This window comes from Tachyglossus aculeatus, chromosome 7, assembly GCF_015852505.1.
Source record: "Tachyglossus aculeatus isolate mTacAcu1 chromosome 7, mTacAcu1.pri, whole genome shotgun sequence".
Taxonomy (NCBI): domain Eukaryota; kingdom Metazoa; phylum Chordata; class Mammalia; order Monotremata; family Tachyglossidae; genus Tachyglossus; species Tachyglossus aculeatus.
Window position 1 is genome coordinate 31620140 of NC_052072.1, and position 27407 is coordinate 31647546.

At 43.6% G+C, this 27407-nt stretch overlaps 1 protein-coding gene and 1 non-coding gene across 2 annotated transcripts in view; both read right to left on the minus strand.

Moving 5' to 3' along the window:
* Positions 1-734: 734 nt before the first annotated feature.
* On the minus strand, positions 735-877 carry LOC119931175. Its single transcript, XR_005452032.1, has one exon. It is a non-coding gene; the product is annotated as a small nucleolar RNA SNORA7 (small nucleolar RNA).
* A 2571-nt stretch (positions 878-3448) lies between these two features.
* The window catches only part of SYT6 (synaptotagmin 6), a 69195-nt gene continuing 45236 nt past the window's right edge, over positions 3449-27407 (minus strand). Inside the window, exons 6-9 of the mRNA XM_038748779.1 lie at positions 21482-21602; positions 14458-14629; positions 13632-13782; positions 3449-4667 (exon numbers count right to left, since the gene is read on the minus strand). Coding sequence (XP_038604707.1) covers positions 4596-4667; positions 13632-13782; positions 14458-14629; positions 21482-21602 — 516 coding nt within the window. The 3' untranslated portion in view covers positions 3449-4595. The remainder of the gene's footprint in view (positions 4668-13631; positions 13783-14457; positions 14630-21481; positions 21603-27407) is intronic.

A 27407-nucleotide genomic window follows, 5' to 3' on the forward strand; every position in this document is an offset into this window, starting at 1 on the left:
GACATAGTTTTGTTACTGTATAAAACTACGGCTTTCCTTCACGTAGACTGCACCTTGCATAATTCCCTTTCCATTCCACTAACCACTCCTGCTCAGTTCCTTTGGCTGGTCTTTGTCTTTTCCTCACCCCCCAACTTGTAATGCTCAGTTTGCATCCTCTATTCTTCTTGCTCTATTTTCCTTTCTGGAAGATCTTCTCCCACTCACATGTTTTCAGCTAACACCCTTGGCAGATGACTCCCAAAATCTACATCTCCAACTCTATCCACTCAATTTATTATTTTGCATTTCCTCCTGTTGCTGGAATATCTTCACCTGGGAACTTAAACTCAAGTTGCCAAAAACTGAGCTCAGCTTCCCTCCAAAATCACCCCCCGTTCCTAACTTACCCATTACTGTCCAAACATCAACCATCCTCCCAATCCCAGAAACGTATAACCTCGGTGTCATCATCAGTTCCTTTCTTCGTAAACTGAGTAGGCCTGCGCTTTTCTCTGCAGCCTTATTGTCTTGTCTTACACCGTCAAGTCATTTCTGATCCATAGTGACACCACAGACACATCTCTTCCAGAGTGCCCTGCTGTCCATCTGCAATAGTTCTGGTAGTGTATCCATAGAGTTTTCTTCATAAAAATGCAGAAGTGGTTTACCATTTCTGCCTTCTGCACAGTAGACTTGAGTCTCCACCCTTGATGCTCTCCCATGCCGCCGCTGCCCAGCAAGGGTGAGTTTTGACTTATAGCAGTTTGCCTTTCACTCGCTAGCCACTGCCCAAGCTAGGAATGGAATGAGTAGGCCTCTGCTTGACTCTCCCCCACCTCCCGTAGCCAAAACTGGTAGAGTATTGGAAACTCTCCAGGTGCGACCCTGAGAGGGGGCAGCCTTATTACCACCACCCAAATTCAAGTTCTCTCGATCTGCTGGATCAATTACCCTAATAGCCTCCTTACCTGCCTTTCTGCCCCTAGCCTCTCCTACATACTCACTGCACATAGCATCTTTATAAAACACATTTGTAGACACATCACTGCTGTCCTCAAAACCTCCAGTAGCTACCTATTTCTTCTCACATGAAAGAAAAATCCTACCTGTTAATATCAAGGTTCCCTACCAGCTATCTCTCTTACTTATCTTCTCTCTTCTTCCACTACACTCCAATTCACACACTTCATTCTTTCAATGTTAGCCTGGCTCACTTGCAGCTCTCTCATCTCTGATCCACTGCTCAAACTTTCCTCCCTGAATAGAACTCCCTCCCACACAAATAATAATAATAATAATAATGGTGTTTGATAAGCACTTACTATGTGCAAAGCACTGTTCTAAGTGCTGGGGAAGATACAAGGTGATCAGGTTGTCCCACGTGGGGCTCACAGTCTTAATCCCCATTTTACAGATGAGGTCATTGAGGCACAGAGAAGTTTAGTGACTTGCCCAAAGTCACACAGCTGACAATTGGCGGAGCCAGGATTTGAACCCATGACCTCTGACTCCCAAGCCCGTGCTCTTTCTACTGAGGCACACAGCTTCTCAAAGCAAAGCCCTCCTAAAATGCCACCTCCTCCAAGAAACATACTTCAAACAAAACCTCCACCTTTGGTGGGGTGGGGGGGCCCAACAGTCATTTTAGCCCTTTAAACAAATTGTACTTATTTATGCTTATTATATGTTTGTTATATACACACTATGCACATATTATCATGTACATCTTTTAATGTGTAATATAAATGCATATACATATGCTATGCATGTATAATATGTTTAAAAGTGCTAAAAATGTAATTTTATTAGTTAATTCATTGAGTGTTTAATCATTTGCATCTATTCTCTTATTTTCTTGCCTAATGCATTTTTGGAGTCTGTTTCTGCTTGTCTCCCTTGTTATAATGTAAACTCCTTGGGAATCAGGCCTGGGATTTTTATTCTTATTGCTTATTTCCCAAGCACCTAGAGTGTCCATTAAGCACTGTACACAGTAAGATGTTCAACTAATGCTGTGGATGTTGAGGACAGAATTTTTGTCATTGCATCTTAGTAAGGGTATACTAGAGAGCTGGAAAAGGTCTAGGAAAGGGCAATCATGATGAGATGGATGGTAAAGTTTCCACATGAGGATTGATTGAAAGGATTACGATCTTTTATTCTGGAAGGATAAAGGCCAAGAGGGACGTGAAAAATATGGACAGGGCAGACTCAAAATTGTTGCCTACTATATTCCACAAGGGGAGAGGGAGCACTCACTGAAGCTTGAAAATGGTTGGTTCAAAATAAAAGGAAACATTCCTTCATATATTAGGCGTACTCTCCCAAGTGCTTAGTACAGAACGCTGCAGATAGTAAGCGCTCAATTGATTGATTGGAAAATATGTGGAATTTATTACCACAGGAAGTTGTGCAGGCATAATACCAGTTGATTCCTGAAAAGTTTGGAGAAATTTATGGATGGGAGGATTGTAATGGAGTGCTAGAAGGGAAACAAGAAGACTCAAGGAGGATTTTAAACAGATTCATAAGTGTTAGGTCCATAAATTATTAGTGAGAAAAGTTAAGGATGGTGGTTGTAACATCCAAAATCATTAGGATGAATGCAAAGGAAGATGACTATAAGATGGTTCCCTTGAACAGAACATCTGGTTACAATTGGAATAGACTAAATACAGGACTGGGTGGATCATGGGTCTAATCTAGGTATAGTAGTGTGCCTGGTTGAATCCTGTGAACACTGAAATTCTCAATCTAGAAATAAAACCATCTTGACTGGATAGGATGAAAGGGACCATGCCACCTCTACTACAGTTTCTTATGAAAGAAAAGAATGTTGGTATACTAAAGAACAAGAATACTCTTCCCAAAAAAAGATTAAACCCATCTCCTTCCTATAAGACTGTATGTTTGAATTAGTAAATGTCATTCTCTGAAATCAGGGTGGAAATTTTCTGAAAACTAGTGACAAGAACTCTGAGTCTAACATGCAGTTGGGGGGTCTCTGAGAATGGGTTGAATTAATTTAAGTCCAAGAGGTTCAAAATGAGTTCCTCTCTGATATGAAGTCTTAGGAATGGAAGACACTGTCACCAGTGATTTTCACAGGCTCTGCTGCCAGTGATTTCTATGAACTCCAATTCCATGTAAATCCAGGTTTTACATGGATTGTTATTTGGTTGTTATTCCTATAGCATATGGTGTGTATAAAGAATAAGCCACAAGGTTGGTGACTGGGTTTTATGTATTCATCTTTTTGTGGTACCTCATTAGACTTGTCTCAAGCAAGTCATCCTTACAAGTCTTGGAGGTCAGTCCAGGTTGGTTACGCGGTGGTATAGAAATTAATGTCTAACGTGCCCACTGATGTCATTCAAACTGATATTGACAGAATGGCCTTGGTTTATTGGGAACAAAATTCATTACTGCATTAATTTGAATCAACATAAATGTGTATGGTGATACAGAGGATTATCAGTTTTTCAAATGAATTTGGCTTCAAGTAAAGACCTAAAGGAAAACTATTTACTAACACTGAAACAAATAACACTATTTAGCAATATACAGAACTAAATGTGTAAGATGAAAATTACCCAAAAGTCTGGTTGAAATTGGTTAGCTTAGTAGTGGAGAAGACAGTTCTTATGCAGCTGGAGAGACTAAAGCACCACCTGGAACCTGAAACTTATGGAAGTAGCAAAACTTCAATTTTCAAAAATGAGCATTTTATCTGGGTTTGTGTTTTCTTATTTTCTGCTTTCTTCAAACAGATGGTGACCCCTCAGGGAAATCAAAAAATATATTATTTAGAATCCATTTTGTTCATCTGTACTATGCCTGACTTTCTTTGTAATTAGGGAGATTTCCAAAACAGAGTTCTTGTTTTCAAACAAATGTGACCAATAATTGTCAAGATCCAGAAAACATATGGTATATATTGAGTTTCAGCAGAATCATTTCTAAAGAAAGTGTTTTAATTTCCTTGAGGAGCCGACACATCTTTAATTCATGAGAAAAGCAAATTAGGGGCACCGTGCACAACCATCTGAATGCTCAAGAACACCTCAAAGTTGCTGTAAATTCAAAGTTTGTACACGAGTCTGTGAATCTTCCTTCATTTATCACATGGGCAAAGCGGCCAAGTGTTGCGATTAGCCTAACAAGGGCCTTCTCAAATATACCATTCCCAAAGGACTCTAAAACTGTAGCCACAGACCGTTTCCATTTTCTTCTCCTGGCGGTTGAGCTTTGTGGAGGTTTGGAAGAGCTGAAACTTGTCCATTTCCACAGAAAATACTTCTATTTTATACTATATTTTAAAGAACAAAAATCTGGGGTATCCATCCGCCATTTCTTCTTCTTCTTGACAGCAGATCCATATAAGTGAAAACCACAAAAACATCACCTTGGGAGACAGAAAAGACTAAGACAAATCTGACCACACGACAAGTTTCTCTGCCTGGATCAACGCAGGAACAGTGAAGACTCTGGAGCAAGTGACTTGCTGTCGCTGCTGTTGTCGCTGCTGCTGCTGAGCAGCACTGTAGTTAGACTGTAGAACAAGTGCAAAAATAACATTGCTTAGTCCTATTTGTTTTTCACCATCGTGCAACTCACGGTGTTGGAGGTGGTTTTGGAGATGGGCACGAACCCTGGCTGTCAAAGCTAGCAGCTCGGCCCTGCCACTGAAAAAAAAAAAAAAGAGAGAGCAGTGTGATTCTGGGAACACTGAGGTCTTAAATTTCAGCCTCTAAAACATCATCTCATTCCATGCATTGAATTCACCTTTCCCAGCTTCTCATAAGCTGCACTGAGTTTTGCTGAAGGCCATGCACAGGAATAAGTAAATAGATTAACAGTTCCCATTTTAGAATTCTCACTTTATGGATCCTGGTTTATTGCAGAGATAATTCAACCTCTCTTTATGGTTTTGCTTTTCATTTCTAATGTGGAAGAGGTTTTTTTTTGTGGTTGTTGGTTTTAATGATGGACCATTGCGAAGTACCCCAGCTATTCTTGCAGACGGGAAATCCGATTATGCTAGTAATGAAAGGCAGCAAGCGGTGTGGGCTCTGATTGTTGAAAACCCTCGGTCATGAATTATTAGCAATTTGTCCGGGAGCTGTTAGTTCTTCTCCAAACTAATATTTCTCTAGCTGTGAGCCATTCTTCCCTCTCTGATTTATCCTACTTCATTACATTTGAATGTGCAGTGTACATTCCACAGGGACAGTGGGTCAGGGAGGGTTGGTGAGCCTGCCACAGGCTCCAAAACCTAGGGAGCACTCCCTCCCTTCTTGTTTCTCTCCTCATAAACCCCCTCTCTTCTGCCAAACTAATGAGGACACGTCTTCCTTCGAGAGATGTCTCCCTTTACTCATATTGTACATACTTACTGTAGGCCCTCTTCCCCACGATGGAGGGTGGAGTGTAATGGAGGGGAAGGGATTGGGAAATGGGATTGGAAAGGCAGAGGAGATGGCCATTTTTCAAATGAAATATCAGATTGCGGCAGTGGTGAAAAGCAGCCTGGTTAGCGCTCCGCCAGCAATTTGAGAGTGTGTTACACCTCAAATGGGACTCTTCTACTGAATTCCTGTCACCTCCCCTTTCCTCTAAAGGTTCCTTGGTGACTCTTTGAGACTGGATGGGGAGAGGTTGGTATGAGAAGCAGCATGGCTCAGTGGAAAGAGCACAGGCTTGGGAGTCAGAGGTCATGGGTTCGTATCCCAGCTCCGCCACTTGTCAGCTGTGTGACCTTGGCCAAGCCACTTACCTTCTCTGTGCCTCAGTTACCTGTAAAATGGGGATTAAGACTGTGAGTCCTACATGGGACAACCTGATCACCTTGTATCCCCCCAGCGCTTAGAACAGTGCTTCGCACATAGTAAGCACTTAATAAATACCATTATTATTATTATTAAAACTGCCAGGATGATTGGGACACCGCTTCTTGGAGGGCTCTGTGGATTGGAAATTCAGGGAGAAAACCATCACAGACAAGGTTGTAACCGATGTATTCCCTGTTGGATTCTCCCAACATAGAGTCTTGCTTGGGTGAAGCAGGCAACTTGTACTTCCCAAGCGCTTAGTACAGTGCTCTGCACACAGTAAGTGCTCAATAAATATGTTTGATTGGTTGAAGGGAAATCCCTCCAGCCTAGCTGGAAAAAGTGCTTTGGCCCTTTCCCACAGTTTTCTGGAGACTGTGAAATCAAGCCATCATTTTGAGTGGTGTCCATTTTCCTGGCCACGGTTGGGAACAGGGAAAAAGAGTCAATCTCCTTTTGATCCAGTCATCTCGGGAAGACCTAGGGATGGATTAAGGAGACATCTTGTTTTCCCCAGCTAAGCTGAGCAACAAGCAGTGTGTCACATAGGGAATGGTTGGAAATCTCAGCATTCGGGGAGCAGAGACTCGGAACCAGTAAAACCTGCTATTCCTCTCCATTAAGAATGACAGATACATCCATTTGACAGCTATTTGCCCCTCAGAGGATCACCAGGACTCATGCATCAGTATGAGTTTTTCCCAGGCTACCCAGCATCATCAATATAAATAAATGCAAAGCTTCTTGCAATACCAATGTGCTGGGCAGATCCCAAATCACCACTACCACCCAACTCAACTATCCCAGAGGGACGGAGGTAGGCTGGGATGCAGACAATCTCAGGTGACATCAACACTTTAATAAGAGTAACTTGTGCATCTCCCAGCTGTGGGTTCTGGTTTCAGAAAGTACTGATAATAACTGAGTAATCAGTTTAGCTCTGAAATTGGTTGTGTCAGGTTCATCCCTGAACTCTTGATTCCAAACCAGTGGTACTTACTCCTAACTCCAGATGACAGTCTCTTTGCTTGCAGCATCCACATGAATGAAATCACAATCGAGGGTTTCCCTGGTGAAATATTTCAAATAAATAAATGTCTGGTTGCTAATGGCCAAGAGCGCCTGTTGTAAAATCTGACTTACATGTTAACCAGAAGGTGAAAAGAGATTTCTACCCTTTCCTTCAAACACATTTCAGAATTTCTCCTTGTTCTGTTTCTCCCTCTGTCTGTAAAAGGTAAGCTGTAATTTCAGATTTTTTCCCCGGGGGTAAGATTGCCACTTAAACAACTTGATTGATATGTCAAACTAGAGAAAGGAAACTACAGAGACTTCAAGGAACCCTCTACACAGTAAGGTAGAAATCATACTGTGTTCAATTGTCTGTCCAGGACAAATGGAGACAATCCACTGACTGACTCCCTTGCTATTTCCTGATTGTCCACATATAAAGAAACACACAGGGGAGGCCAGTGTTGTTGTCAGTGTCAAAACAAACAATGCAAGGAGGATCTTCAAAGAGTCCTAGGGATGAGGTCAAAAGCAGATGCTGCCTGGCAACAGAGTTATTGTTCAGGGTGATCACATTATGTACCCCTTCATGATCTTGAAATGGGACATATGTTCCTGAGAAAAATCATTGAAGCTTGACTCTCCCTGATAAGATGCCTCAACGAAACCACTTGGCCAATCCAAACACTTGGTATTGAGACTTAGTTGACATACCAGAACTGGAAACATGTGCAGACATGGTTAGGAGCGTTGATGACAGTTGCCAAAGAAGCGCTCTAGCTGTGATTTAATTAATTATTATTCAGAAACATTCCTAGTGGAGAAAATGTCTTTTTCCAGTCATTTTTTTTCCTTCCACAACATCCTTTTAAACCCCAAACAAGAGAGCAAAGGCTGTGTCCTTTGCTTTCATTAGAAAAAAATAATTAGCACTATTTACACAGGACTATTCTTCTGAAAAAGTTGAGTACTTCACAAATTTTATCTCACATCTCTCTCTGATTTAGGGAACAAATGTTGTTTCTGTACTTCACAGGTGGGGAGCTGGGAATGTTTCTTTTCTTAAGATCTTGCAGTAAATGGGAAGGAGACTAGAACTCGACCCATGAATCCAGGCTGCCCTCATGGTTCATTTTATTTTGCCTTTCATTTTCCCTCACCCAGAGATAACACATTTCTAGATCTTGTTTTCTGCCAATCGTGCCAGAAGTACATATATGCTTTCATGGCATGATTTTCCCATCTAATTTAATTGTTCATTTAATAACATTACCAAGAAGAAAGACCATCCCAACCCCAAACCTTAATATACACTGCCCTGTTTATGGAGCACTTGACTATTCAGAGGTGTCTGCTGTGGTAGAAATCTCACAGGTATACAGATAGAGTGTACCTGTCACCCATTTCATAATAGTATTGTTGACTAAGTAAAGACTGGATGAGAAAGTAGGGGGATGTTAAAGAATCTACAGCTTTGATCATATTGGGTGAAATTAAAAGTTTGTGACCATCAAAAATATTCTAAATCTGCCTTAACCATCGAAATTATGACAACTAAGGTATACTCTGTGTGGGAAAATCATTTTTATGTATCTTTAGAGTACTCTCAGCTACTATCATACTATTTAACTTACAAGGAAAATCACAATAATTTTGCTGTCAGTAACTTTTTAAATTCTGTTGTTTATTCTGTTTAAAATTCACTGTTACAGTAAGTTCCCTGTTCAAATAAGTTACCTGTGTGTGATGCTAATGAATTACTGATACGGAAATGACTGTAAGCCCAATGTCATGGAAGTGCCAGGGGAAAGAATGCCAGGATGGTCGATATGAAATGACCAGTGGGTGGCATGAGACATAGCCACCAAATACTCTAATTATTCTAAACCGGGTACTGTGGCGACCAAAATGGTATAAAAAATATTCGGAACGAAATACGCATACTCAGCTCGGGCTGGGCTTTCTCCAGGTCTCTGAAGGAGATTCCATTACTATTATTATTATTATCATTATTATTACTAAGAGGAGTAGCCCTCCAGGTGGTCCCAGTTATGGGGTGCAATGGGTCTTTGCTTAGTTTGCAGGGTGTCTTTACCAATAAATTGTATCACTTGTTGAGGAGTGAAATGGGAGGATTCTCCCCCTGGGTCACTGGTGTGTTTCTACAGCCACTATTTGAAGCTCCTGGTCCTCTTTTTGATTATATGGAAGTGCATCAAACTATGTGAACTCCAAAGGGTTATTGCTTCTTATTATTCCAACGGGCCCTTTAGGTGTTTTTTGCAGGTACTTCAACTGCCAGAAGTGTAGGAGGAACATTTATAATATGCATCAGTAAAATTCTATACTGGTAGGAAGAATGTGATTTTTCAGCTTCTTGACAGATAGATACGAATGTGAATTGGTCAGAAGTATAGGTGGGATGATTGGGATGAAGGGGAGAAAGTTCAGAAGTTGAGTATTAGAAGACAGAACAGAAAACCTACAGATTATGAATCACTGTGATTTTTAAATTTTTTTTAGTTTTCCCCTATTCTGTTATTTCCCTCATAAAGTTCAGCTCCAGTGGTCCTACTCTTAGTGAGGTTATGTTCACCTTGAAAGGCAGGGACTGGGGGAATTGAGCCCCCCTAATCTCAGCATTGCTGAACTACCCTTCCAACTTTGACCTCCTGGGTTATCGCTCTCCAGTGCTTTCTGACCAGAGTCTGATCAGATGACTGATGTTGGGTTAGAGGCAAGCTGCTCAGAATTTATATCCAAGAAAATTAGGTTAAGAGGAAGCTGCAGAGGTCATTTAACCTATTTGTTTGCTTCCTTGTAGGATATACTGAAAATACATCTATCTTATCCCACTCCATGAGATCCATCACCAGGGGAAAAAATTCCCCAGCCTCCCTTCAGGACTTTTTCTGACACTAATGGTATAGTAATGCAGATGTGTAATTTTTTACACCAAGTCCTGCCAAGTTAGGTGCAAAACCAGAACATGTAGGAGAAGTAAGGAAGAATTTTTAATATGAGAGAAAGCCTTCTCATCAGTGAAGAACTAAGACAACGGTCTGCAAAGGCTTTGCTACAAAAGACAACAAAAAGCAGAAACTGAAGTATTTGCATAAGAAGTTCTTGCACCTATAATCTTACTTCCTAATGAAGACCTGAATGGCCCCAAAGGAAAGGAATAAGCTTTACCAATTAAGAGGCCTCTACCAAGTTAGGAAAAATCAATTAGTTTCCTGCCCACATGTTTTTTCCCTTTTGGTTTCCTTGCCTGGCAGTTATCTGGATTACCTACTTTCACTGATATACTTAGTTCTCCTAACACATTTTTTTTACCTCACACTTTTGACAGGAAGCAATGGCAAAATTAGAATGCATTCTTCCAACAATGTGCATCTGTGCAAATAAAGACATGACTTTTGGAAGAAACAGTGCGTGCATGGGTTCAGTTTCCCTTATGCAAGAATGCAACCCCTGCATTTGTAAAAGAACTAGGTGTCCATGGATTTCTGGTTCCTGCAAGTGATACTCTAGGCCAAATAATTGAAGTGGACCACACACACAACAGAGAGGGACGTCTCTGCCCCGTGGTTCCAGGCAGATGGGGTGAGGGACTGGGAGGTGGTTACTCTGCTAATTTTTTTATGGTATTTGTTAAGCGCTTATTATGTGCCAGGCACTATACTATGCTCTGGGGTAGATTCAAGGTTGGACAAAGACGATGTTCCACATAATAATAATAGTGGCATTTATTGAGTGCTTACTATGTGCAAAGCACTGTTCTAAGTGCTGGGAAGGTTAGAAGGTGATCAGGTTGTCCCACAGGGGGCTCACATAATCCCCATTTTACAGATGAGGGACCTGAGGCACAGAGAAGTTAAGTGACTTGCCTAAAGTCACACAGCTGACAAGCAGCAGAGCCGGGATTTGAATCCATGACCTCTGACTCCAAAGCCCATGCTCTTTCCACTGAGCCACGCTGCTTCTCTACATCTTTTAGACTGTGAGCCCACCGTTGGGTAGGGACTGTCTCTCTATGTTGCCAACTTGTACTTCCCAAGCGCTTAGTACAGTGCTCTGCACACAGTAAGCACTCAATAAATACGATTGATTGATTAATACTCCATATGAGGCTTACATTCTTAATCCCCATTTTACAGAGGAGGTAACTGAGGCACAGAGAAGTGAAGTGACTTTCCCAAAGGCATACAAGAGACGAGTGGCAGAACTAGGATTAGAACTCAGGTCCTTATGACTCCTGGGCCCGTGCTCTATCCACAGGTCGGAAATTTTCTGATAAACCCTCACAGTTAGCCAGAGACGTACCAGTTCTGAAGTCTAACTGAAATCAGGCAGGCAAGGTTGAAGGTGCTGGCCCCTGTTGAGGAGAGGGGGCCCTGCTTAGTACAGTGCTCTGCACATAGTAAGCGCTCAATAAATACGATTGATTGATTGATTGTCACTGATACAGGCTCAGTTCATTTCTGCTGCACCAATTTCCTCAGGTTTCAGCTTCCCAATTTAAGCAGAGAGCAGGGGAGAAGATCCCCAATTATACTGTTAGAACCTGATTCCACAGAAAGGCCCTGGGTCACTGGGGCTTGCTGTCTTGAATTTTGGTCCTAAAGGAATCCTATCTGTCTCAGTCGTGAAGCCCAGCCAATGGAACTTTTAGGCAACTGGTGTCATTTCACTCTATCAAAGAATTTCATCTGACTAGAAACAGGATTTCCACCCTGAGACTTTACTCCTAGATAGCCTAGATTTTAGGATGAGTGCAGATGAAATGGCAATCCTGGGTGTCACAGAGAAAGAGGGCCATAAGGGAGCTGGGGGAAGCCAATTTTCAATTTCTGCATCAGCATGTTCTGCAACCTATGTCCTGCCCCACAGTTGAATTTCCCACCCATGGGCCATCTTTTTCATCGAGAGGACACAGGGAGTTCTACTCATACGAGTTCTCCTCAAGATAAGCATTAGCAGAGGAAGTTTTATAAAAGATTCTCAGGGCCCAGTGCAGCTGGGCCATCAATCCAGCAATCACAGGACCTTTATTACTTCCCAGTGAAAAAGAAAATGAGTTGCTTTCCTGTTTCAGCCCTATTGGCCTTTTGCAGGTAACTTCCTACTCTCTGACCTTTTGAGCTCTCCCTCAGCTATTGTTTTCCATTCTTGAAACCAGTGACAAAAATTTCAAAAAGCATTTCTAATCAGAACAGCAGCAGCCCCTGGGTAAGTGAGAATCAGGGTGGCTCAGGGGGTAGTGCAAGGGCTTGAGAGTCAGATGGATCTGGGTTCTAATCCCAGCTCTGCCACTTGTCTGCTGTGTGACCTTGGACAAGTCACTTAATGTCTCTGTGCCTCAGTTCCTTCACCTGGAAAATAGGGATTAAGACTGTGAGCCCTATGTGGGACAGGGACTGTGTCCAAACCAATTACTTTGTATCAACCCCAGTGCTTAGTTCAGTGCCTGGAATATAGTAATCACTTAAGAAATACCACAGTTATCATTATTATTAAATACTCCTGGTGCCCCAGTGGTGAAAGGGTTTTCCGGGGTGGAGGAGGACCAGCCAGCCATTGAAGACAACGTCGGACACACAACCCGAGTTCTTGAGACAAAGTAAAGTGGCAGAGGCAGGGCTGCACCTGCTGGCAAACAAGAGAAGCAGTGTGGCTCAGTGGAAAGAGCACGGGCTTGGGAGTCAGAGGTTGTGGGTTCTAATCCTGCCTCTGCCTCTTGTCAGCTGTGTGACTTTGGGCAAGTCACTTAACTTCTCTGTGCCTCAGTTACCTCATCTGTAAAATGGGGATTAAGACTGTGAGCTTCACGTGGGACAACCTGATTACCTTGTATCTACCCCAGCGCTTTGAACAGTGCTTGGCACATAGTAGGTGCTTAACAAACACCATCATTATTATAGAAACATCACAGGCTGGGGGTGGGGATGACCATTCACTTATTCATTCAATCATATTTATCGAGTGCTTACTGTGTGCAGAGCACTGTACTAAGCACTTGGGAAGTACAAGTTGGCAACATATAGACACAGTCCCTACCCAACAACGGGCTCACAGTCTAGACGGGGGAGACAGACAACAAAACAAAACATGGAGACAGGTGTTAAAATCATCGGAACAAATAGAATTAAAGCCAGATGCACATCATTAACAAAATAAAATAGTAAATATGTACAAGTAAAATAAATAGAGTAATAAATCTGTACAAATATATATACAGGTTCTGTGGGGAGGGGAAGGAGGAGAGGAAAAAGGGGGCTCAGTCTGGGAAGGTCTCCTGGAGAAGGTGAGCTCTAAGTAGGGCTTTGAAGGGAGGAAGAGAGCTAGGTTGGCGGATGTGTGGAGGGAGGGCATTCCAGGCCAGGCGAAGGACGTGGGCAGGGGGTCGATGGCAGGACAGGCGAGAATGAGGTACAGTGAGGAGGTGAGTGGCAGAGGAGCGGAGGGTGTGGGCTGGGCTGGAGAAGGACAGAAGGGAGGTTAGGTAGGAGGGGGCGAGGGGATGGAGAGCCTTGAAGCTGAGAGTAAGGAGTTTTTGCTTGATTCGTAGGTTGACAGGCAGCCACTGGAGATTTTTGAGGAGGGGAGTAACATGCCCAGAGCGTTTCTGCATTCCTGGACTTGTTCTTATTCTGACCCAAGTTCCAACCAGTTTTGGCTTATTTCTAGCACTGGGTGAAAGGTTTATTCCTTGAATCAAAGTAAAAGCTTACTGCCATTCTCAAGCCAGTTCAGCCATGCGCAACACATGCGGCCCGGGTGGGGGACAGGAGCGGCCACACCCACCTCTTTGAAGGATTTCTTTACCTCTACCAGCGAGTGCCAATGGGCAATGGGTTTCCTCGGGTAGGCCAACATCTCATTCCAGTGGTCCCTTCCCAGGCCTTCGGCATTGATCCCTACTCGGCAGACACCTATAATCTCATTGTGGCCTACTCTGGAAAGGAGACAAAGAACCACAACACTGGTAGTCGCGTCAGCTCCCGGTGGGCAAGGGTTAGGTCTTTTTAAATTATTGGAGTACTGTGATGCTCCTCGCACAAAAGGGAATTCAATAGCTGCTAGTCTAAATTTTAAATTCTGAGGATGGTAACTCAACTTGGTTGAAAGAGAAACAGAGAAGCTAGCAGGGTTTAGGGCTTTGCTCCATCAAACCAAATTTTCTTGAGCTTGAAATTGGACTTTTAATCTCTCTGGAATCTTTCTAGCTCAAGAGGAGCATGAGGGGCACAGAGCCACAACAAGAAGTATTTAAGTAAAACATCTTCTGAATTATTCTGAATCTTAAAAATGTCTTGGGGGTTGGAAATTGCCTTGAATTTGGGATCAAGTCTGTTTTAACTTGAGCTAAACTTGGTTCACTGGTCTCGTCACTGCTCAAAGAGACTAATATTGCTTGGGCTACTTGCAGGAGATACATAAACTTTTAAAATGATACTTTCTGGGCCCTCTGCCCTTGGGTTTCAGTAAGCCTGGAAATTATCTTCTAAAGTGTATGTGCAATACATTTAGCCTCTGGGAAGAGGCTTATTTTTTTCATAGAAAAAGCTTGAATGACCTCCCATGTTCCTAGAATCCAGAAGGGTCCTATCTCTTTAGGGCTGACACTTACCGATCATAATCCATAACGGAGATAAGTAGGCTGACTTGGTCCATGTTCTCTGGTGGAATGTCAAAAATAATTGCCTCATTGTAGGTTGGATTAAGTGTATTCTTCTTTATAGTTGTTTTCTTCTTCTTTAGTCTCCGCCCATCACAGAGCAGGGATACTTTGACGTACGGATCTGTGAGGGAGAGAAGGTGAAGGGTGGCTCTTTTAAAACAGATGCTCATGAAAAACTGCAGCAAAAGATTGAATAATAATTATGGTATTTGTTAAGCACTTACTATGTGCCAAGCACTGTTCTAAGTCCTGGACACAAGCTCTCCCGCCCCTCTTCAGTACTGCATCGTGGGGTTGGGAAAAAATGGCACCATTTTGAATTCTATACCACTCTTCTCCAAGGGTCCTCAGCCTTTAAACAAATATGGTCTCTGATTCTCAGAATCCAGGGGATAACATTTTTCAGATTTCTACTAGGGAGGAAACCGAGGAAATTACTTGCTCAGGGTCCAGAAGAGAATCGGTGGGGGAATCAGAAGCCTTTATTCCTAGTCCGGTGTTCTTCTAGCTCACATTGCTTACTAGGCCCAAGACGGTAGTTAAATGGAATAAAGTAACTTTGTTCCTTTCACCTACTTGGATTCCTGTCCTCTGGGGTTTCTGCCAACATCATTAACCAACAGATTTTAGTTGAGAGGTATAAATAGAACACATTTAAGCCTAACATTGGAATGAAATGAACAGAAACAATCGGGGAACTCTTTCTGTCCCCCTAGCAGAGAGCATAATTATGGGGCTCATTGTCCTTTGGAGAAAAGGGATGAAAAAGCCTGTTCTCATCTTCCCTGGAAGTCTCACCTGGCCCCTCAAGGGGTGGTTGAATGTGGAGGAATGGTGGGCAGTGGGAAGTACAAGGATCCGGGGAGTTTGACTGACAAATGCATGATTCAGGGCAGTCTGAGCATCTTCCTTCCTAATGATCATCACCACTTCCAGCCTGCCTCTCCTTCCCCAAGTCCCTTATTAGTTCTTCATAATGATATTCCAGAAACGTCTGATCCTTGAAATTTTCTGTGCAGCCAAATGAAGGAATCTATTGTGTCTTTCCACCCAGGTGTCTGTATCACCTTCCTAATTATTATTTATATTCTGCAGCAGAGGAAATGGGGAGCAACATATGTGATAACGGCCTTTAAGAAGCAGATGTCCTAAGACACCTTGTTTTTTAGAAACTGGGATGCACAATAGATCAGGGAGTCCACTGCTCAGCTAGTCCTCCTGAGGCCTGTAGTCCAGGCCTTTGATTTTGTTGCTCATTAATATCCCACTCCCACATACTCCAATTTTTACTTTTCCCCAAGGGACTGAATGCAACTCTCCAATAAAAAATGAGGGAGGGAACTGTGATCAATAAATGGCATTTATTGAGTGCTTGTTGTGTGCAGAGCACTATACTAAGCACTTAGGAAAGTACAGTACTATACAGTTGATAGACACGATTCCTGCCCACAAGGGGCTTACAGTCTACAGGGTAAGACAGACAAAATAAATTAAAGAGAGGGGAATTAGTAGAGTATGAAGAGTGCCGACTAGGAGCATATTTCTGATCAGAAAGCATGCATCCTTAAAAATGTTTTCATAACGCTTTACTTACAACTTTGCAGTAGCAGATATTGTTTTATATCAGGAAAGCCTAACCTGAGAAGAGCAGGCTAGAGTGGAGAAGCTGCGGAGCTGCCTATGGTTGTCCACTGGGAAAGTTTTGATGGCAGAGGAGAGACCAGGAGAATGGGATCTTGGTTAAAGGAATTGAGCCCAGCTGCTCTGACAGTTGAAGAAGGTAGAATGAATATTCTCTGACTTAACAGGTTTTGGGCCCTTATAAGACCTCCTGCCCAGTGTCCTGGGCCGGGCCTTCTTTCTTGCAGAGCAGACTGAGCCCCAGCTCTATTCCAACCTGCATTCAGTAGCTGGGGACAGCTCAATTTATCAGGGGAGGAGCAGTTCATCTTAGTTGAGTGTGACCAGGACTGAGAATCAAAAGAAGTGGGTCCTAATCCCAGCTCAGCCAGTGGCCAAATGTGTCATCTGCCACTGTGTCATAAGTCACTTAACTTCTCTAGGCCCCAGTTTCCTCATCCGTAAAAGGAGCATAAACTAGATTGTGAGCTCTGTAGGGAACAGGGATTGTGTCTGATCTCATAACTCTGAATCCACCTGGCTGCTTAGCATCTTGTATGTGCTTAATAAATTCAATAATAATAAGGATTACCCAAATCACACTGCCAAGTTTCTGCAGGCTTGAGGTTCCTCAGTCCTGTCTGAGTCACTCCCCGCTGCCAGCCCAACCCCCTCCTTCTTTGCTTTCCCACAGTCCAAAACAAAACCAAGGGGCCAACAAATAGTGCCGATTTTCTGTCTGGCAGTAACCGAGAAACTTTTCCACATCTGTAGAAATGAAGCGGAGGCATGACTTCTTTTATGCCTGCTATGGGAAAGTGGCTGTGAACTATCTTGCTAGTTGAGGATGATCCATTGCGATGGCCCTCACCCCCAGAGATAAATCCTGCCAATGAACAGAAACCCCAGCCTCACAGAGAGAGATATGGGCATTGGACAAGCTGTTTATCGCAATCAGATAGGGGAAAACCTGAGTGTGTTCTACAGAGCAGAGGTGATTAGAAGGCCTTTGTGGCGGGGCTGGATTTATCCATTTTATCAATAGCTCTTTGCTACACCCAACAAGTTTCCTGTTTTCTTTGTGGAAGCAGTAACTTATGTGACTCTCGGGATTTAGGGAGTGATCTGAGTGATATGTGGGCCTCTTTTAGAGCTGATTTTTTTCTATTCAGGCCAAGGAGAGCAAGAACGATCCCATTATCAAAAGTCCATGTCACAGGAATTGAGACTGACACATCATTCTAATAGTAAAATCAAATTTCAGCATTTTGCTTATCTCAGTCTTTCTAGGGGACAAAATCTTGATTCTCTTGCTCAGGAACAAAGGCATCTAACCTTCAGGGAAGTTCAAACCCAAGTGGAAGAGCAGTGGTTAGTATCCTCTTTCTGCAGACTGATATTTTTGTGGCGAAAATTCCAATTCCTATAAAGATTGGAGCAATATTTTAAGAATCAAACAAATTGAACCTCAGAGGCTTAGTAAAAGAATAAGGTGGGAAGAGAACACAACTTCATAAACCAAACAGCGCCCTTCAGATTTGGAACCGATTTCATGGGATTTTTTATTTTTTATTTCAGTGACAATTCTGCACCAATTTAATTTAAGGAAGATGGTTTAGAGATTTATACATCAAACTTCTATTTCCCTGACTAGTTTCAACAGCCTTTGGGTAATTTTGATAGTGAAATTAAATATGTATTATGTATATTTTGTGGAAGTAATTTCAGTTTCCTAGGGTTTTTGGGACATGAAGAGGGTTAAATTCCATGTCTAACTTTTAAAAGCACAATGGGAGAAGAATTGGGATAATCATTTTTCTGCCTAAATCAGGGGTAGGGTTTTTCAGGCTGCCTTGTAGGTTTGTGCACAGTACAGAGAAGAGACAGTGGAGACCGGCAGCAAAATCACAGATTGATTCAACACACAGTAAATACATATCACTACTGAGCTGCCTTTCTATGAAAATCTCAGTTTTCAGGGCCTAATACCTACCTCTATTTCATTCACCCGACACATCCAATCCATCACCAAAACCTGCCGGTCTCACCTCCACAACATCACCAAGATCTGTCCTTTCCTCTCCATCTGAACAGCTACCTCTCTCATCCTATCCCGACTGGATTACTGCATCAGACTCCTTTCTGATCTCCCATCCTCCTTTCTTTCCCCGCTTCAGTCTATACTTCACTCTGCTGCCCGAATTGTCTTTGTACCGAAAGGCTCTGGGCATATCACTCCCCTCCTCAAAAATCTCCAGTGGTTGCCTGTCAACATTCGAATCAATCAAAAACTCCTCACTCTAGGCTTCAAGGCTGTCCATCCCCTCGCCCCCTCCTACCTCACCTCCCTTCTCTCCTTCTACAGCCCAGCCTGCACCCTCCACTCCTCGGCCGCTAACCTCCTCACTGTACCTCGTTCTCGCCTCTCCCGCCGTCGACCCCCAGCCCACGTTCTTCCCCTGGCCTGGAATGGCCTCCCTCCACACAACCGCCAAACTAGCTCTCTTCCTCCCTTCAAAGCCCTACTGAGAGCTCACCTCCTCCAGGAGCCCTTCCCAGACTGAGCCCCCCCTTTTTCTTTTCCTCCTCCCCTCCCCATCTCCCCCACTCCCTCCCTCTGCCCTCCCCCCTTCCCCTCCCCACAGCACTTGTATATATTTGTACATATTTATTACTCTATTTTATTTGTACATATTTATTATATCAATTTTATTAATGATGTATATATAGCTATAACTCTATTTATTCTGATGGTATTGACACCTGTCTACTTGTTTTATTTTGTTTTCTGTCTCCCCCTTCTAAACTGTGAGCCCATTGTTGGGTAGGGACCATTTCTATATGCTGCTGATTTGTACTTCCCAAGTGCTTAGTACAGTGCTCTGCACACAGTAAGCACTCAATAAATAGGATTGAATTAATGAACAAATGAATGAATACCTCATCTCCTTTCAAAGGCATTAAGCTATACCTGGATAAAAATCGGGTCAGTTGGACTGTTCTTTCTTAATTATGTCTGAGATGGTGTTAAACAATTTTCTTGTACAGTGTAAGTCACTTTGCACCTATTTGCCCTTCAGGGGTAGTGAAGACCCAAAGGGAATTCTCAGTTCTGTCCCAAATCAGAGGCCTCTCTGTACTCCTCCCTCAAAGAAGAGACTAATTGTTTAGGCAGTATGAGAGTGGGAGACCGAGAAAACCAGAGAGAAACAGCATGGCCTAGGGAAAAAAGTATGGGTCTGAGAGTCTAGAGACTTGGGTTCTAATTCTGCTTGCTGTGTGACCTTGGGCAAGTAACTAAACTTCTCTGGGCCTCAATTTCCTCATCTGTAAAATGGAGATCAAATACCTGTTTTCCCTCCATCTTCTTAGATTGTAAGCCCCCTGTAGGACAGGGGCCATGTCTAATTCCCATGTGGGTATTCTGTCTGTTCACAGTAAGTGCTTAATAAATATGATAACTACTGTTATTTAGAGTGTGAGTCCCTTCTGGGACAGGGATCATATCTGATCTGATTGTATTGTATCTACTTCAGGGCTTAGTACAACTTTTGGAAGTTGCACTTAACAAATACCCCAGTTATTATTATTATTATTATTCTTATATTTGGAGAAAGCTATTTATTATGTGACAACTCAGAGGGACTTTCCACCTCCATTTACCATAACTCTAATCCTCTATTCTGAAAAACCTGGATGTGGAAAGGAAACCCAAATGGTGACTGCTCTGGTGACAACCAAGGAGACAAAATTTCTGCCTTGTCTAGTTAGTCTTTGCTGATTTCTTACTGATTGCACCTTAGAGACCTTCTGAGACTCAGTCAATTAGTCAGTTGTATTTATTGAGCACCTACTGTGTGCAGAGCACTGTACTAAGAGCTTGGGAGAGTACAACATAACACTATAGCAGGGTTGGTAGACACATTCCCTGCCCACAATAAGTTACAGTCTAGAGGGGGAGGCAGCCATTAATGTAAATAAATAAATTACAGATATGTACATAAGTGCTGTGGAGCTGATGGGGTGGTGAATAATAATAATAATGGCATTTGCTAAGCACTTACTATGTGTAAAGCACTGTTCTAAGTGCTGGGGGGGATACAAGGTAATCAGGTTATCCCACATGGGACTCACAGTCTTCATCCGCATTTTACAGATGAGGGAACTGAGGCCCAGAGAAGTGACTTGCCCAAAGTCACACAGCTGACAAGTGGTGGAGCCGGGATTAGAACCCATGACTTCTGACTCTCAAACCCGGGCTCTTTCCACTGAGCCAGATCAGGGTGATGTAGAAGGGAGTGGAAGGAGAGGAAATGAGGGCTTAGTTGGGGAAAGGCTCTTGGCAGAGATGTGCCTCCAAATAACACTTTGAAGATGGGGAGAGTAATTTTCTGTTGGTTATGAAGAGGGAGGGTGTTTCAGGCCAGAGGCAGGACATGGGCAAGAGGTTGGGGGTGAGATAGATGTGATAGAGGTGAAATGAGTAGGAGAGCGGTGAGGTAGGAGCGGGCAAGTGACTGAGTGCTTTAAAGCCAATGGTAAGGAGTTTCTGTTTGATGTGCAGATGGGTGGGCAATCTCTGGAGTTCTTAAGGAGTGGGGAAACATGGTCTGAACATTTTTGTAGAAAAATGATTCGGGTAGCAGAGTGAAGTACGGACTGGAGTGGGGAAAGACAGGAGGCAGAGGGGTCAGCAAGGAGGCTGATACATTAATCAAGGTGGGATAGGATAAGTGCTCAGATCAACATGGTAGCAGTTTGGATGTAGAGGAAAGAGTGGATTTTAGTGAAGTTGTGGGGGTTGAACCAACAGGATTTAGTGATAGATTGAATACATGGGGTTGAAAGAGAGATGAGTCAGGGATAATGCCCAGGTTATGGGCTTGTGAGACAGGAAGGATGGTAGTGCCAACTACAGTGATGGGAAAATCACAGGGAGGACAGGGTTTGGATGGGATGACAAGTTCTGTTTTGAACATGTGAAGTTTGAGGTGATGGTAGGACACTCAAGTTGAGATGTCCTGAAGGCAGCAGGAAATGTGAGACTGAACCAAGTGTCCAGGCAGTCATAACTCAGTTGAGTTTTAAAACAGATTAGCTTTGGGTAGCTAGGTGGGTGTAGGTCTGTAAATACACATGCAAAAATCTACGTTCAGAACTTCCTTCATGCCCCAAATTTAGAGAAAATCCCCTCCCCTTTGCCACCTCCTCATTCCCTCTTGCATATACACCCTCTATAATCACTGTCCGTCTTCCTTTTTATGCCCAGGTGAACATGACTCCTGTTATCACAAGTAACACGAGTGGGTGGAGGCAGAAGGAGCAAAATTAAAAGAGGCAGTGAGACTCAAACCTGAGTAGCCTGTGATGTCCATAGCTTTGAGGTTCCGACACTTAATCACGGTAAGGGTGAGGCGACCTGCTGTTGGCAGATAGCAGAGGGAGAACATGATTTCTCCCAGATCCACACTTTCCTGGAATGTAATAAAAAGCAATGGATCAGCGATAAAGCAAGCACTAGGCAAACACCCATTTTCCCCTTTCAACTTTCTGGAAACTTCCCACCAACCTCTTACCCACCACAAATACTCTGTGTATAACTCTCACCTTCTAAAACTTTCCATCTTTCCTCATTTATTTATATTAATGTCTGTCTCCTCCACTAGAATGTAAGAGAAGCAGCATGGTCTAGTGGAAAGAGCAGGGGCCTGGGAATTTGAAGATCTGGGTTCTAATCCCAGTTCCACCACCATGTGCACTTAACTTCTCTGGGCTTCAGTTACCTCAACTGTAAAATGGGGATTAAGACTGTGAGCCCTATGAGGGACGGGATTGTGTCCAAACTGATTAGCTTACATTCACCCTGGGCTTAGTATAGTGCTTGGCACATAGTAAGTACTTAACAAATACCATAAAAAATGCTTATGGTGAACACGGAACTTGTCTACAAACTCTTTACTCTACCAAACAGTACAGTGCTCTGCACACAGTAAGCACTCAATAAATACCACTGAGTGACAAATTTATTCTCCAAGTGCATTGAAACACCCAACTTTCAGTCCTTGAGAATGGAGAGAGAGGAAAGTAACTCTCCATATGGCTATGGCATTGATCACACATTCTCTGCTATCCAGAATTCTGATGGTATTTCTTTAATTCGGTCCCTTTAATAAGTACTGTAATAGTGAGTACAGGTATTTTCCAAGTGCTTATTATGGGTCAAGCACTGTTAAGTGCTGAGTTTGCAGTACACTACAGGCAGATTGGATCCAATCCCTTTCCCACATGGACCTCATGGACTAGGCAGGAGGGAAAACAGATATTGAACCCTCATTTTAAAGATGAGGAAACTGAGGCTCAGAGAAGTTTAAGTGACTTGCCCAAAATCATACAGCAGGCAAGCAGCAGAGCTGGGATTAGAACCCAGGCTCTCTGACCCCCCGGTTCCATGCTTCTTCCATTAGGCCATGCTTTCTAGTGGAACCAATCCACCAGCAGATGCCCAGCCTTTCCCTTGAGGGGCAGAATTACATGGGTGCCCGGGCTCAAGCTCTGGGAGAAAACCTCAGAGACTGCCTTTGGTTAGAGCAGACACCTCTGGGACTAGGTGCCTTGCCGTGAGGCCCCTTCTCCGGGAGAACAGCAGTTATGGTAAATCTCAAGATTCCAGGCTTTCTGCTTGAGAAAGAAATCACAGAGACCATGACAACATAAGAACCTCAGTTCCCTAAAACTTTTCTGGGCCCAGTGCTGGAGTAGAGCCTGGGGGGTAAGGGTTAGCATGGATCTTGCTCATCAGACCTGGCTATTTCTTGCTGGTTACCTCATCATCATCATCATCATCAATTGTATTTATTGAGCGCTTACTATGTGCAGAGCACTGTACTAAGCGCTTGGGAAGTACAAATTGGCAACATATAGAGACAGTCCCTACCCAACAGTGGGCTCACAGTCTAAAAGGGGGAGACAGAGAACAAAACCAGACATACTAACAAAATAAAATAAATAGAATAGCTATGTACAAGTAAAATAAATAAATAAATAGAGTAATAAATATGTACAAACATATATACATATATACAGGTGCTGTGGGGAAGGGAAGGAGGTAAGATGGGGGGATGGAGAGGGGGAGAGGAAGGAAGGGGCTCAGTCTGGGAAGGCCTCCTGGAGGAAGTGAGCTCTCAGCAGGGCCTTGAAGGGAGGAAGAGAGCTAGCTTGGCGGATGGGCAGAGGGAGGGCATTCCAGGCCCGGGGGATGACGTGGGCCGGGGGTCGATGGCGGGACAGGCGAGAACGAGGTACGGTGAGGAGATTAGCGGTGGAGGAGCGGAGGGTGCGGGCTGGGCTATAGAAGGAGAGAAGGGAGGTGAGGTAGGAGGGGGCGAGGTGATGGAGAGCCTTGAAGCCCAGGGTGAGGAGTTTCTGCCTGATGCGCAGATTGATTGGTAGCCACTGGAGATTTTTGAGGAGGGGAGTAATATGCCCAGAGCGTTTCTGGACAAAGATAATCCGGGCAGCAGCATGAAGTATGGATTGAAGTGGAGAGAGACACGAGGATGGGAGATCAGAGACAAGGCTGAGGCAGTAGTCCAGTTACCTGTTACCTCTCCAAGCAGATCCAGCCAGTAGGCTAAGGCTCAAGAACAGCTTTTCAAGGCTTCAGAAATATTGTTTTCAGCCTGTATAGCCCCCAATCCTGAAGGCTCTTCCAGCTCCTGCCTCTTTCCTCCTCTACCAACCATCTCCCTTCCCACTCTCCTCTAGGTGGCACTGGCACATTTCCCTTTGGTTCACTCCTACAGTCTCTTCATCATTCCCCCAAGCTGATTGAATCACAGACAAAGATAGACAAAGGCAGGATTGTGGGCATTTATGGGAGGGCTAGGTCATGAATCCAATTGCCATTTTGATATAATATGCAAAATTGAAGTTCAGGACCCCCCTACTGAGAGCAAATCCTGCCCTGACCAGCTGGTATTCCAGCATTGGCGGCCCAGAGAATTCAGTGGACACAAAGCAGAAAGTGAATTGGTGCCCATTTTCCTTCCCTCTCCCGACAGAAGCATCAGAAGGGAGCATGAATGAGTTTAGTTTGGGGAGAAAGTGTATTTCAAAATGCTACTCAGATTCTAACATACCTCTCTTTTCCCAACAACCCACTTTAATGGAGGAATGGAGAAAGAGACCATGCCACTAGAGAACCAGAATCACGTTGGCTCTTTTAGAGACCCTGAGCGCTATCATTTCCAAACGGTCTGACTCTTGTTGGCATTGTTGACAGATGAGTTGGTCCCTGAGTACTGCCTCCAGGTTTCCCAGACTACCTTGGGTCTTCCTTAACTAGTTCCTGAGCATTTTTCCACCAGGGAGAAACAAATCCTGAGTGGCAGACATCCCTTGCTTCATGAAAGCTTCTTCCCCTCTGATCAAAGAGGGACTTCAGGGTCTAGAGATGGGGTGGTAGCTTCCAACAGAGAACTGCTGAACTGCCACTTTTTTGCAACAATCCTAAGAGAAGTTCCACTCATTCTCACCTGTCCCATCATTGACCCCTTGCCCATGTCCAACCCCTGGCCTGGAATGCCCTCCTTCCACACATCTGCCAAACTAGCTCTCTTCCTCCCTTCAAAGCCCTACTGAGAGCTCACTTTCTCCAGGAGGACTTCCCAGACTGAGCACCCTCTTTTTCCTCTGCTCCTCCTCCCCTCCCCACCACCCTCATTCCCTCCCTCTGCCCTTCCCCCTTCCCCTTCCCACAGCACTTGTGTATATTTGTACATATTTATTACTCTATTTTATTCATGTGTATATATAATTTTATTTTGATGGTATTGACACCTGTCTACTTGTTTTGTTTTGTTGTCTGTCTCCCTCTTCTAGACTATGAGCCCATTGTTGGGTAGGGGCTGTCTCTATCTGTTGCCAAATTTTACTTTCCAAGCACTTAGTTCAGTGCTCTGAACATAGTAAGCACTCAATACGATGGAATGAATGAATGAATGTGACATAGCTTTAATTAGACATCACTCTCTCCCACACTCCGCATCAGTAATCATATTTGATTCATTTCTTATCCAAGGACTCAGGCAGATTCACACCAAGTTAGCTATTCATGACTCTGTGTTAAGTGGACAGGATATTGCTACCTCAAATATGAAGGCAGCCAGAGGAAGCCGGTATTCGTTATAGGAATATAAATAGGTTTGTTCTAAGTAAATAAGAAGGAGGCTAAATAAACCAGAAAGTCAACATTTCTAGATAGGCCACTTTCTCCCCCAGAAAGTATTAAGCATCATCTTCAAACCGGCCTACTCCTCTGGCCCTAAAACCTCTGACTTTCTGTCTTAAAGATGTTTCTGCTTAATAACTCACTGTGGGATTCCTTACCACACTAGCCTTTTTTTTCCAGAAAGTTTCAATCTACCCAAATTCTGTATTCTCCTGGTCATTTCACCAGCCTTTAATTCTAATTAGACTTGTTCTAGATGTTTTACTTTAATAAAAGCAAGCATTACAGAGGCTGCATGGCAGCACACCAGGTCACTGCTTTTGTCTTTCACCTGGCTTCTGGAGTGGGCTGCTTTAGGACTGACTACCAGCTGGTAATTAGCTCCCCAGTCCTGAAGGGCTGACCTGGGACCAGAAACCAGCTTGATATTCTTGGCTTTCCTGCTCTATCTTCTATTTTCCTGCTCTCTACTACACCCAGGCTGCACACTTCACTCCTCTGTTGCCAACTTAATCTCTCTGCCTCAGTCTTGTCTATTTCGGCACTGATCTCTCGCCCACATCCTGCCTCTGGCCTGGAATGCCCTCCCTCTTCATATCCGACAGACAACTGCTCTCCCCACCTTCAAAGCTTTACTGAAGGCAAATTTCCTCCAAGAGGCCAACCCTGACTAAGCCCTTGTTTCCTCTTCTCCCACTGCCTTCTGCATCACCTTGAATTGCTTCCTTCATTCACCGCCCCTTCACTCCCTCAGCACTTACGTACACATCCCTGATTTATTTATATTGTCTGTCTCCCCCTCTACACTGTAAATTCGTTGTGTTATATTGTACTCTCCCAAGTGCTTAATACAGTGCTCTGCACACAGTAAGTGGTCAATAAATATGACTGACTCATTGGTTGATTGGCTGGCTAAGGGTTTAGAGCAGGAGCTGTTTAGGAGGATACATGTTATTCAGAGCCAGGGCTGGGTCTCTGTGGCCAGAAAGAAAAGCTAGGTCTCTGTGCCCTTTCCCTTGGAAATCCTTAAGCATATGTTGTGCACACAGGAGTACCCAGTTATGCGCCAAAAAATAGAAACACTTTCATGCATAGGTTGGCCATTCTATCATCAGAACATCAAGCCTTTTACTGGCCTTCTAAGTGTCCCAGCATGGTCATTCACCTGCTCTCCTCTGACCCAGCAAAAATAATTAAGTTAAATGCTCTTTGACATAATGAACATAGACATCTGGTCTCAAGAAAAGCAGGTTCTCCAAATGGAAAAAGGTAGAACTGTAGACATCTCCTGTTATCTCACACAAACTGAATGTATTCACCGTCCCAGCAGGTATCTTTTTATTGGTGATCACGTCACAGTTTCCCTTGTGCCCTGTCCTATTCACACAGACTCTGCTCTGAGTAGCTAAAACACTGTCACAGAATTCTGTGACCTAGGCAGCATGCTGACCATTAAGATAGTGAGAGACAAGGAAGGCGAAAATTGAATCAAGAAGACCAGCATATCCTTTGGGAAACTATCAAACAGAATTTGTTAGCAGCATGGTAACAGACTCCGGTCCAAATTCAAAATCTACAGAGTTGTAGCGGTGTCCAACCTCCTCTCCAGGTCTGAGACTTGGACTCTACACAGGGGGCACGTCGAACTCCTTGAGCTGCTCTCTCAGTGTCATTAATGGGCTATTCTCAACATCAAATGGCCAAGACAGGATCACAGACAATGAAGTTCTGGAACAAAGTCAATCTCCTAACATTACAATGCTCACCTCAACCCAGCTGTGTTGGGTGGGAACCATGTGAAGAAGCTACGACAGCAGAATACCCAAACAGCTACAATAGGGAGAACTGAAATTGGGAAACCAAGAGTAAGGAGGACAGAGGAAATGTTTTAAGGACATAGTAAAACAGAGCCTCAGATTTTGCTGCATCCCAGCTGAAAATGAGGAATCAAATGCCAAGGCTATGCCAGGATGGTCCACTTGTATTTAAGAAATGAGCCGTTCTTTTTGAGCAAAGTCTTCGGAAAGAACGAGAGACAAGAAGATAGAAG